This window comes from Cyprinodon variegatus, unplaced genomic scaffold (assembly GCF_000732505.1).
Source record: "Cyprinodon variegatus isolate N-32 unplaced genomic scaffold, C_variegatus-1.0 Scaffold1111, whole genome shotgun sequence".
Lineage (NCBI taxonomy): Eukaryota > Metazoa > Chordata > Actinopteri > Cyprinodontiformes > Cyprinodontidae > Cyprinodon > Cyprinodon variegatus.
Window position 1 is genome coordinate 33,829 of NW_015151564.1, and position 11,994 is coordinate 45,822.

The 11,994-nt window shown below is 37.9% G+C and overlaps 1 protein-coding gene across 1 annotated transcript; it reads left to right on the forward strand.

Moving 5' to 3' along the window:
* The first annotated feature begins 6,036 nt into the window (after positions 1-6,036).
* On the forward strand, positions 6,037-10,832 carry LOC107101537 (GTPase IMAP family member 8-like). Its single transcript, XM_015400487.1, has 2 exons — positions 6,037-6,874; positions 10,066-10,832. The coding sequence occupies exons 1-2, from the start codon at positions 6,037-6,039 to the stop codon at positions 10,830-10,832; spliced, it is 1,605 nt and encodes a 534-aa protein (XP_015255973.1).
* The last annotated feature ends 1,162 nt before the right edge of the window (positions 10,833-11,994 follow it).

Consider the following 11,994-nt stretch of genomic DNA (forward strand, 5'->3'; position numbering starts at 1 on the left):
TACAATGCAGTTTACTGCAAAATGTGCAAGATGAAGATTCGGATAAGCACTTAGTTCTGAAGATACAGTTATGCACTTAGTTCTCTCGGTTTTAGCTTTAGGGGTTTACAGCAGTAACTTTTCTATTTAAACTCAGTTGATTTTGTGCATAAAACAAAGCTGGCCGACATCTGCATATCTGGGCTGCGCTGCTTTAATAAACTGCATGTTTCAAGTAAGCACATGGTAGATTATACTCATAGGCACTCTGCACACAGGGCTTGTCAAAGCAGAGGCTCAGATTACAAACCTACTTCTGTAAATAATGGCAGCAATGGTAACATACTGTAACGTACTCTGGCTCCATGTCCTCTATGTAATCATATCTGCCTGTGGCTGCCTTTAAGATTTTCATAATACTGTCAGATTAGTAATGAGTGCTTTTATTTAAGGCTTTAAGGGATCACACTGCTCTAATAAAAAAAAAAAAAATTAACCGTCAGCATTCCACGACCTTATTTTTTGTTTGTGGTGAGACCATGACTGGAAAACTGGGTCGGCCTCTCTGGTACAGCTCTCAACTGGTTTAAATCCTACTTAAAGGACGGGAACTTTTTGTATTAGTAGGCAACTTTACATCAAAGATGACAAAAATCACATGTGGGGTTCCCCAAGAGTCCATCCTGGGTCCCCTCCTATTCAATATCTACATGCTCCCTCTTGCTCAGTTAATAAAAAACAACATCAGCTACCATAACTATGCAGACGACACCCAGCTTTACATCACCATGTCCAGTGATTTTGAACCAATTCAAGCACTGAGGAAAGGCTTAGAAAAAATCAATGCCTGGATGTGCCATAATTTTCTTCAACTGAATAAAAACAAACCTGAAGTAATAATCTTTGGACCAATAGAGGAGAGATCTAAAGTTAGCACACAGCGACAACGGCCGCCCTCCTGACAGTTTACACCTTATATCATATTTGTTGATAAAATAATTCCAATTTAACTATTTGCATTGACATAGAATGTTTGGTACATTCTTTTGACTGTATGCTGGACAATTCAACCGTGTCATATAGTTGTCAGGTTGGGCGGAGGTTGAGAGGAGCACCCAAATTCAGAGACTGAAGGTTTCTTGCACGTTTAATAACAAAAAAGTGAGGCAAAATACAAAAATACTAAAAAACAGAAAAAAGTAGTAGACTAGTATCCTTGGGGAGAACTCACATGAAGGGGAAGAAATGACGACAAACCACCAAACAGCGACTGAACAGGAGATGTACAGTAAATATTGGAGACAGAAACAAAGACCAGGCAAATCAGCAGACTGGGAGCAAGTGTGGACAGAGGAGTCTAGAAGGGAGCTAGGGGAAAAAAGACCGACACAAGAGGGCAACAAGAAATACCTAAGAACTCAAATACAATAAAAAATAAGTAGAATAACACAAAACGGAAATAAAACAATGAAAACACAAAGAGAAAATTTTAACAAAACTAAAACCATGACAGTAGTCACGTTTGTTAGAAGATTTTTTCTAGGGAAGCCCAACTGATTGCATCCAGTCATTGACATAACACTTGGTTGATGATGGTAGTGAATTGCCAGACTCTTCTAAATAAATGCCCATTTTCAAAGTATAAAGATGATTGCCCTATATATCTATTCATGCTTTCTAATTAGACAGATAAAGATACTTCGATTTGCTTACCTGTACCATTAGAAGCTGTTGCTTGTCTACCGTGTGGCATAGTGCAAACCTAGTAGACGTGCCAAGCATAAGGCAGAGCAATAAAAGATGCACAAAAGTCTTCAAACACGGCAATCTATAGCGCAAATAATTTAGAGATGGCACAGTAAAGAGAATAAAGATCAAATTGAGAGCATATGACATAAAATAATACACCTCCTATTAACCGCTGTGAACCACTTAGTGAATCTAAAAAATAATCCAACATAAATGAAAATTTGTGCACAGAATTCCTGTTTTCAAAATCATAGTAGTGGTTGTCCTCTTATCATTCATCATACCTGTTGGTTAAAATGTGTTTACTACATTTAAAATTCCTTAATCTCCACAACTGAAAATGTTACCTTTATTCTTCACAGTGTCTGAAGTGGGGCTTATTCTCCTGGGAGACAGCTGGTCAGAAAAGAGCTTAGTTGGAAACCTAATCCTGGAAAAGTCTTTATTCAACTCAAGAGAAGAGCAAAAAAATGTAATAAAACATCAAAACATAATTGAAGAGAAGAAACTGATTGTCATTAACACGCCAGATTTGCTTCATCCAAGGACACCTGAAGAAAAACTGAAAAGAGAAGTAGACTCTTGTTTGAGACTTTGTGCTTCTGTTCCTCCTCTGTTTCTCCTGGTTGTGCAGCCAGAAGACTTTACTGAGGAAAAGAAAAAGAGATTCTACAAGGTTCTTGAACTCTTCGGTGAACAGTCATTTGATTGTTCCCTAGTTCTGATATCAACATCTAAGCAGAAGAATCCAAGTTTAAATCAAGGTGTACAGGAACTGATCCAAAGAAGCAGAAACAATTCCATCATTCTGAAGGACAATGATAGAAAAGAGTTGATGGAAAAGATTGGCAACATTCTACAGAAGAGAAATGAAGCGCAACAAAGACTTCAACGTCCAAGAATAAAACAACTCAGGCAAGGTTCTTCTGGTTCTGGTTCTTCTAGTTGTACAGCTGGTGTTGGTAGGTATCAGAACAGAGGTATTGTTACATCTGTGTTTTTACTACCTAAAACCTTTAATGTCATATGCTCAGAAACCTTATGACGATGGTACCTCTTTACAACAGGCTACATCTAACACAGTTAAGATAAAGCTGCAACAGTTAATTCTAATTTAAATTTAATCCAGTGTATTTATGTTCACCAAATCCCAACACATGTCATTGCAAGGTGCATTACAGAGATCTTATATACAGATTTACAAAAAGCCTCTAAGAAAACATAATCTGATTGCTTTGTAACTTGCAGGACAGGCTCCTTGTAGATCAGCATGTGGAACATTCAAAAAACAGGGCGGGCTTTCTTGTACAGCTGTGTACCAGATGTGTTTAATTCCTAATTGAAGTACAGAAACTTTTGTGTCAATAAGTAACTTTATTCAAAGACCACAAACATTAAATGAGGCATTCCCCAAGAGTCCATCTTAGGACCCTTTCTATTGAATATCATGCAACACCTCCCTCAGATTGTAATAAACAACAACAACAACAGGTTACCATAACTATGCCAAAGATAAAATGCAGTGCATTAAAAGTTCACAAGGTGACTATAAACTAATTCAAGTGCTGGCTAAAAGCGTAAAGGAAAACGACATAAGATGTGCCGAACTTTTCCTTAGCGGAGTCCTATGGAGCGATATTTGTGCCTTGTGTTTGAGAGTGCAGGAACCAATCCAAGCACGCAGTGAGACAACACGCGTGCTCAAAACCGGTCTGGCTCAACAAAACTCTTCTCAAGCCCCTGTCCTCGTGTGCGGTTCCATCTCTGCGTGTGCTCGACTCCATCTCTGTGCATGCTCGACCTGCTCTTTCCGTGCTTCATATTTGCGCACTTGGCTGTTTCTCTGCTCGCTCGACCTTGTCTTTGCACTCATGACTTCATAAATATACAGTATTTCACGACCATAAGGCGCACCGTACTAAAAGGCACAGTCTCAGTTATGTGTGCCATTTCTGTATTTAACACACACATAAGGAGCACCGGACTATAGGGCACGGGTTTTATATACCGGTACGTCCTCTACTACGTTTAAATACCTCTACTGCATATTTAAAAATAGAGCGGGAGCAAAACTGAGTATGTTTGTGCTTTATTCATGTATTTATTACAAAGTATCAATCAAACCTGGGAGCTGGCTGTGAGACAGACACATCGCTGATGACACAGAGCGCTGTGATCACTCCTCTGAAACAGTTTATTGACGCACAGCTCGACTAAACTTGTGTCCAAATCTGGACCAGTAATGAGAAGGGGGTTGTGGGGCAAATAAATACCTAGCAGAGGGTGGCAACTGTAACACATGGACAGGAGCAGCTTGAGCTCTTGCTGTCTCAGTGGACTACCGAAATGATTAGGAGAAAAACATCCTGCAGAATGGGATAAGGATTACATGATGGGCAGCAGCAACATTCTTGTCCACTACTGTTGAGAAACACCTTCATGTTTTTTCCCCGGGTCCGTTAATTCGAGTGCAGGTAACTTAACTGAGATGGAGTGTCCAAAATTCTGGACAACAACGCTTCGATTCGCCTTTGCAAAGGGAGAGGAGCATCAGCAGCACGCATCTGCGAAAAGCAACTCTGCCCCCCCCTGCATTTACCGGCTCTTTTTATAATCTTCATAGGGGAACATCTTTCAGTTTCACACAGACAGTCCCACAGAATGATCGTACTCCCTACTTCCTATCTCCAAATATGGAGTTGCCTCCTGCCTTTCTGCTCCACTGTCAATCAGCTTCTTTCTGTGTGCACCTGTTGTTTTCTACACTCTGTTCTTTAAATCTGCCCTGATACATATGAACAATAAGTTTTGCAGCAGCTTTAAATTAGCTCTTTACTTCTTTTAGCTTAAACATGTATATATATCTTCACTACCTAAAATAGTTCTCAAGTTATACATTGTTCTCAGGCTTGAAAAATTAATTTGTATAAAAGGCCCTTGCCAATGTTTAAAAAATGAATCTGTTTGATCAATTGACTGTCAATCAATGACAGAAGTGAAGAACACCAAGCTGAATATCTAGAAGACTATTCACAGTTTAAAGCTTTACGTTAAACTTTCGGATTTTCTCATAATCTTCTACTGTGGTTAAATCTTTATCAAAGCAATGATCAATCACATATGAATCTAATTTTTCCTGTATGTAATGTAAGTAAACATGTAAGTAATAAAGTAATGTAAGTAAAAAAGTAATAACATAAAACATTTGTTTAGACAAAGAATCTATATATGGAGCCCTAATGATATTCTGCATGGATCAGTAAAGCTCTAGTTATCCTCCAGCAGCAGTCTGTCACAGTAAGCTTGTCGCAGATATTTTTCATTTATGCTTAATATTGAAGCATGGTCAGTGCTATGTTATTCCACGCCACATGAAAGAGGGCCAATCAGAAACTAGATGTGGGACTAGATACGGCCGAGGCGGTGAGGAAGTTGGGGTAAGTTTGTGCAACAACGGAGAGAAATGAGGGTCAAAAAGAGCGGGGATCCAGGTGGAAAAAGGGTCCTAGCGTTCTCGCATACCCCCTCTTCTAGCTAGTCAAACCTCACGAGTTGTTTTCCACAATGGCGGTCATACAAACAAAACAATCATGCAAGGTACCTACAGTAACAGGCAATACACATAGTGTAGAGCGGATGTAGAATTGACCAATCAGAGGCCTCCTTTCTGCGGCACTGTCTGCAGTCACCTACAATTTTGGAGAGGTGCAGCAGAGTGTCTGCAAAATAAGCAGGGACATATCTGTGTTAAGTGCGACACACACGCAGATGACCTGGTTTCTGAGTATAAACCAAGCTTAAGGCTACTGATCCTCATTGAAAGTGGACAGTGGAAGTCAGCAGATTAATTGCATCACTAAAGATGTGGGAGGTATCACTTGTCATTGTGTCAGAAAACTGAGATCTATTTCTATTCATTATTTTATTAATCGTTTTTTATTCTATTTCTTCACAGGTCGAAGTCTCGGGATTATGCTTTTTGGGGCAACTCTATCAAGCAAGAAACAACTATGTAATTTTATCTTAGAGAAAAGAAGTTCAGAGATTTCAACCATATCTAATCAAACAAAACAAGTTGAGCAGGGGTCATGGCAAGGAAAGGTCTTAACCATTGTGACACCTCCAGAAATCCAGATGGGGAATGTCTTAAAAGAGGACCTGAGAAGCTGTGTAAATCTTTGTCCTCCTGGACCAAATGTTCTGCTGCTCTTAGTTAAACCGTCAGACTTTACAGAGAAGGATAGTAGGTTTCTGAGGGCCACCCTGAGTTTGTTTGCTGAAGATGCTTTTAAACACTCAATGGTCATCATGACTGAAGAAGGGAATGAAACAAGTTTTGCCTTTAATTCGCTAATCAGAGAATGTGAGGGTAGACAATACAACCTGACTGAAAATAATCACCAGAAATTAATGGAAAAGATTGAAGATATAAGGAAAAGAAACAACAGTGCCTTCCTTAGCATCAAAGAGGATGGAGCAGCATTGAAACTTGACCAGTCACTGCCATCCTTAAACCTGGTTCTATATGGGGGGAGAGGATCAGGAAAGACCTCAGTAGCCAAGGCCATTCTAGGTCAGACAGATCTTCTTTCAGCCTCCAGCTCATCAGAGTGTGTTAGAAACCAGGGAGAAATGTGTGGACGTTGGGTTTCTGTGGTGGAAATGCCTGCACTGAATGGAAAACCTCAGCAGGAAAAGATGAAGGAATCATTCAGGTGTATCTCCCTCTGTGAACCTGAGGGTGTCCACGCCTTCATCCTGGTCCTACCTGTGGGTCCCCTCACCGATGAAGCACAGGAAGAGTTACAGACCATACAGGACACATTCAGCTCTAGAGTCAATAACAACACAATGATTCTGTTCACTACAGATTCAGATCCAAAACATCCAGATGTGATAAAGTGTCTTAAAAAAGATAAGAACATCAAGGAGCTCATTAAGAGATGTGGAAAAAGATACCTTGTTGTCAACAGCAGTGACAGGAAGCAGTTCTCTAAAGTAATAGATTTTGTAGGGAAAAGGGAACAAAGCTGCTACACATCAGGAAATCTATTTGAAGGCTACTTGGATAAACTCCAACAAAAAGAGGAAAAAATTGCCAGACTACAGAGCCAACTTTCCAAGCTGTTACCACAGACTGGGTTCAGTGGTAGGTATTTAAAAAAATATTTTGCTTATATATTGAGCATAATTTTGTTTTTGTCATTAAAAATGTTACAGAGACACCATTAAGTAATTACAAAGTCAGAAATGTGAAAAATCTGTAACATTATTAAATGAATTTGCTTGGTCAGTCTCAATTTTTAACATTGCTAAGACTTTTAACAAGTAAAGGTGGATCCGTCATATTTTCATCATTGTCAACATTATTTTCACTATTTTCCATTTTGATTAAAAAATCCCTTTTCTGCTGCCCCCTTAACTAAATCAATTCAATTCAGTTTATTTCTATAATGCCAATTCACATGTCAGCTCAAGCCTCTTTACAGAGAGAATTCAGTGGCGTTGGATGTAGGAGTTTGCCCTGACATCGAAGGGTTGACGGTTCAAGCCCAGACTCTGACTTTCAGTGTCGTTGTGTCCTTGGGCAAGACACTTCACCTGCATTGTCTACTGATGGTGGTCAGAGGGCCCGGTGGCGCAAGTGTACGGCAGCCCCGCTTCTGTCAGTGAGCCCCAGGGCAGCTGTGGCTACAATGTAGCTTGCCACCATCAGTTTGTGCGTGAATGGGTGAATGAATGTAGTGTAAAGCACTTTGGTCAAGTCTCCTGACTTGAATAAAGGTGCTATATAAGTACAGGCAAAGTTTTCTGTCTAAGAAAACTAAGAAAAGAAAGGATTGACTCATTGACTCTAAGCATGTTTGTAGCGACAGTGGAGAGGAAAACTCCCTTTTAACAGGAAGAAACATTGGTCAATGCATGATACTTTCTTATCTCCTAATTTTTAGACTCAGTACAATGCCAACTACACACATAGGTCCACTTTGACTTTTGACTCCAGGTTTTGCCATTTTTGCCAACTTTTTTGTAAAGCTTGCACCCAAGCAGATCTTTTTGGTTATTTTTTGTTCGAAAACCACGCCGCTCCCCCACCGGACGAAGCCAAAGCAGCACAGCCACGTCAAATTAAGATGCCAATATTACATTTAATTTTCTTTTTTTAATTTCTGCATTGGTAGAGGTCCCTGCATACATAGCCTTATCCACTTTGTGCAGCTGCTGTTTTGAAATTGAATTTGATAACAAAAGATTGATCTATATTTTTTAGTCCAGGTAAAAAAATATCAAATGCTTGAATTTATTCCTATAAAGTTCATCTTTAATTTTAAACATATTTTGTGTGTTTTTAATCACTTTCTGTCTTGCTTCATATTTCTCTCTCAGCTGGATCAAAGTATTACCAAACATGATTTTTTTTTTTTTTTAAACAGTTTATTTTTTATCTTTTAAATTAATCCTCTAATTACTCTTAACAATTTTAAAATGTAATAAGAAACAACATGTTGTATAACTTTGTTGGCCCGTATCATAATATAAAATCCTTATTAGTGCTCAATAGTCATTTTATGTAGTTTGATGCGTATGTACAATGGTTATTTATGTATCAAAAAGTTGTAAATTATGCTTTCATAAACTTCAGCATGCCATAGTTCAGTTCAATGCAGTTTCTTTCATAGTTAGCTTTTATCTTATTGAACATATTTTTAAAAAATAAAATATTGGCTAGTGAAAATGCTGGGTGGCTAGTAATTTTGGAAAATCAAACTCACAGTTCATGTTAAGCTCTGTTCAGGAATAACTGAAATCAAATAATTCCAATGCATTGGTCCCATCATCACCGTTCGGAGGAATTTGTACTAATGCACAATTTTTGGACCACTCTATAAAGAATGTTGTTTTCCTGCATTAGAATGAGCCTGTCCTCTCAGCAAGTTCAGAGAAGACTGGTAGTGGTTGACCAGACCCAAGAGGATAAAATAATTTAAACCAATTACATTCTATGTAGCAAATGATCTCTGATTATCCTGGAAGTTTTGACCATGGTGGAGCATGTTCTCCACACAGACCGCATTTAGAAATGATCTGATTTGTCACTGACTGTAAGATAGCTTTATCTATGCAGAAATGCAAGCCAGTGTAAAACAACATTTTCACTGCAATCATTTATATGGTTTCTCAATGAACAACATTGGAGGCCGCATCTTTTGCCTATGTGCTCAGCAAAACTGATCTGATCTACCTGATCTGATTCTGTTGCATTGGTAAAATTAAGCGAGCTGCCTTTTGGTGGAATCCACTAATTGCTGGAAATGTCACTCAGAACTGAGTGTCCAAGCCTGGCTTTTTTGAAAAACTGTTATGAAAGGCCCCCTCAGGGCTAAATCTGACCTTCTGTGTTCAGCTGTAACAACAGAATCTTTTTTTTTTTTTAATGAAACACAGCGAAACGTCCATATAATGCATCATTTAATTACAAATAAGAGGTTTTGTGTATCAACCTCAGTTTAAAAAAGGACAATTTTATTTTATGTTTATTGGGTAAACAAATGGATGTAAGGTTAAAAAAAGAAGAAGGTTAAAAGCGTTCGGCACACATTGATGAAGGACATGTTTCAAATCTTGTTGGATTTAACTTCAATTCAACAAGAGCATTATGAAATGTTGTTTACAGGATCCGTTTTTTTTTTCCCAAAAACCTAGCATGCTGCATAATCTGCCTCAAGAATCATCTCCCTGGATGTTTTAAATGTCTCTCTGTTGCAGAATACCTGATTCAATGATTACATGACATTTGCAGAAAGTGCTAAAAAATAAATATAGATATGAATGTAATGCTCTTCAGTGTTATAAATTGTTCAAAACTGGGGACTGAAGACAGTGTCAGTCAAATTATACATGTAATATACATGTAATATCAACTATTTTTCAAATAGCACATAAATCTAATATAAGATAACTATAAATTATGCCTAAAGAACTTTGGTGGGAATGTAGCCTCACATAGCAGGAAACCAGTTATTTCATTACCATCTGCTGTAATGGTTTAGTTCTCTTGAACATTTGACTCATGTTAATATTGAAGTCGTTGCCTAGATCATGTATGTTGATCTTATGCTGGAAATTGAACAGCACTGCATCTTGAGTTGAAGGTGATCTTATTTCCGCTGTTCCATCTTTATCCTTAGAATAGATGTCTATTCAACCTGTTGAATAGACATCATATATCATCCAAAATGTAGATGATTTGTTTTTTGTATTCTTTTCTTGGGTTCTAGTAAAAGGTTCTTCTTAAAAAACTTTCTAAGTAAGCTGACCTTTGGCCTTCTGTTGCAGGAGATGAAGACAAGTGGACTCGTGAGTGCATCAGGATTGTTCTGATTGGAAAGACTGGGTCTGGGAAGAGCTCTTCAGGAAACACTATTCTGGGTAGAGAAGAGTTTGAAGCCAGTATAAGCTTTAAATCAGTCACAAAGTGTAGTAAGAAATCCCTGGGTGAGGTGGACGGCCGTCCTGTTGCTGTGGTGGACACTCCTGGTTTGTTTCATTCCCTCTTTTCACACAACGAAATACAAAAAGAATTGTTTGAATGCATCAGCCTTTTGGCTCCAGGCCCCCACGTATTCCTGGTGGTTTTACAAATTGGAACAAGACTCACAGAGGAAGAGAAGGAGACATTAGAACTTATTAAAAGAAGTTTTGGAATCAATTCTGAAAAATTTATCATCCTCCTTTTGACAAGAGGAGATTTGCTAAAAGGTCAACAGTCCATCGAGGAGTATATAGAAAATGACTTAGATGATTCCTTTAAAAAGCTTATTAAGGACTGTGAAGGAAGATACCATGTCTTTGACAACTGCGACATCCAAAACCGCAAACAAGTAACAGAGCTGATGAGAAAGATTGACAACTTGGTGACTAAAAATGGATGCTTCACCAACGAGATGCTGCAAGAGGCTGAAACAGCCATACAGAAAAAAATTCTGCAAATTCGCAAGGAGACAGAAAAAGAAAAGCAAAGAGAAAAGGAGAAATTAGAGGAAGGATACCTCAAGGAGAAGGATGAGAATGAGAGAAAAATTAGACCAAAAACTGAAAAGTAGATTAAGCAGAAAGAAGACAAAACTAAGTAGATCGAGAAGAAGCTAAAGGATGATGAAAAAGAAAAAAATAAAGAGCAAGAATGGAGAAATGAAGGAACCAGCCAAATGGAAAAGTGAGAAAGAGGCTTTGATGGGCAAAATCGACCAAAAATACATCTGGGAGAAGGAGCTGGAAGGGATAAAGATGTCAAAAACTAAAAAAGAGAAAAAACCTTAAACATTATTATGAACATATGAAGGAAGGTTTAACAAAACACAAGCCGATAATGGAAGAAGAGATTAACATGAACATGCAAAAACTGAGATGTATACAAACACAACTTAGAAAAATCGAGGAAAAATAGGATCGACAAAAGCCTAAAGAGTTTAATTATTTCAAAAAGGATTATTCTAAAGATTTCGAAGCCCAGATGCTACAGCAGCATGAAAAATATAATATTCTTAAGGAGCTCCAAGATATGGTGACTAGAATTCTGAAATAAAATCTGGGGACATCTCTAGCTTGTAGATAAAAAGAAATACATATAATAAAAATTGAATTAGGAAACTATGCTTTTATCTATTTTAAATATTTAAACAACAAAATTCAAGTGTAAAATCCAGGAATGTGCCTCTCCATGCTTTTAGTATTTCCTAAGATTAATAAAATGAATCAATTAATAGTAATTATAAGTGCCATCTCGTCATTCATTCTTCTCTTTTTTTAGCTCCTTTTTTTTTTACTTCTGTCTGCTCTCTGTTTTACTCTTTTTAATTAGATTTTTTGCCTCCTTCTCTGCTCTCATTCAATCTTCTTTCTTCAATCTTCTGATCTTCTTCCTCTTCTCTTCTATCAATCTTACACTTTTCTCAAACAGATATATAATACAAAATCCCTTCTAAACACATCAGTATATACAACACGGAAATGTACAATTTAATAGTTAAAAAAGTTTCTAGTTTAACATGCCTATAGGAAGCTTCTTTTGGATGAGATACATGGGGTTATTCAAGTGTAGCAACAAAATGTATGACCCATCATACATTGTGACCCAAAGAGACGCTACATCTATCTCACCATACACTTCTTTATGTTGGGTAGGAATCCAGTGAAGTTAGGGTTAGTAGATAGCAGACTGGTGAGGAGACTCTGTTACAGCAGACGCTTTGGTCACATTATGAT

What these genes read in the sequence shown, in the direction of transcription:
- LOC107101537 (XM_015400487.1), top strand. Translation starts at nt 6,037, where the DNA reads ATGACTGAAGAAGGGAATGAAACAAGTTTTGCCTTTAATTCGCTAATC. An exon ending in GTTACCACAGACTGGGTTCA is followed by an intron (nt 6,875 to 10,065) that starts GTGGTAGGTATT and finishes CTTCTGTTGCAG; the next exon opens with GAGATGAAGACAAGTGGACT.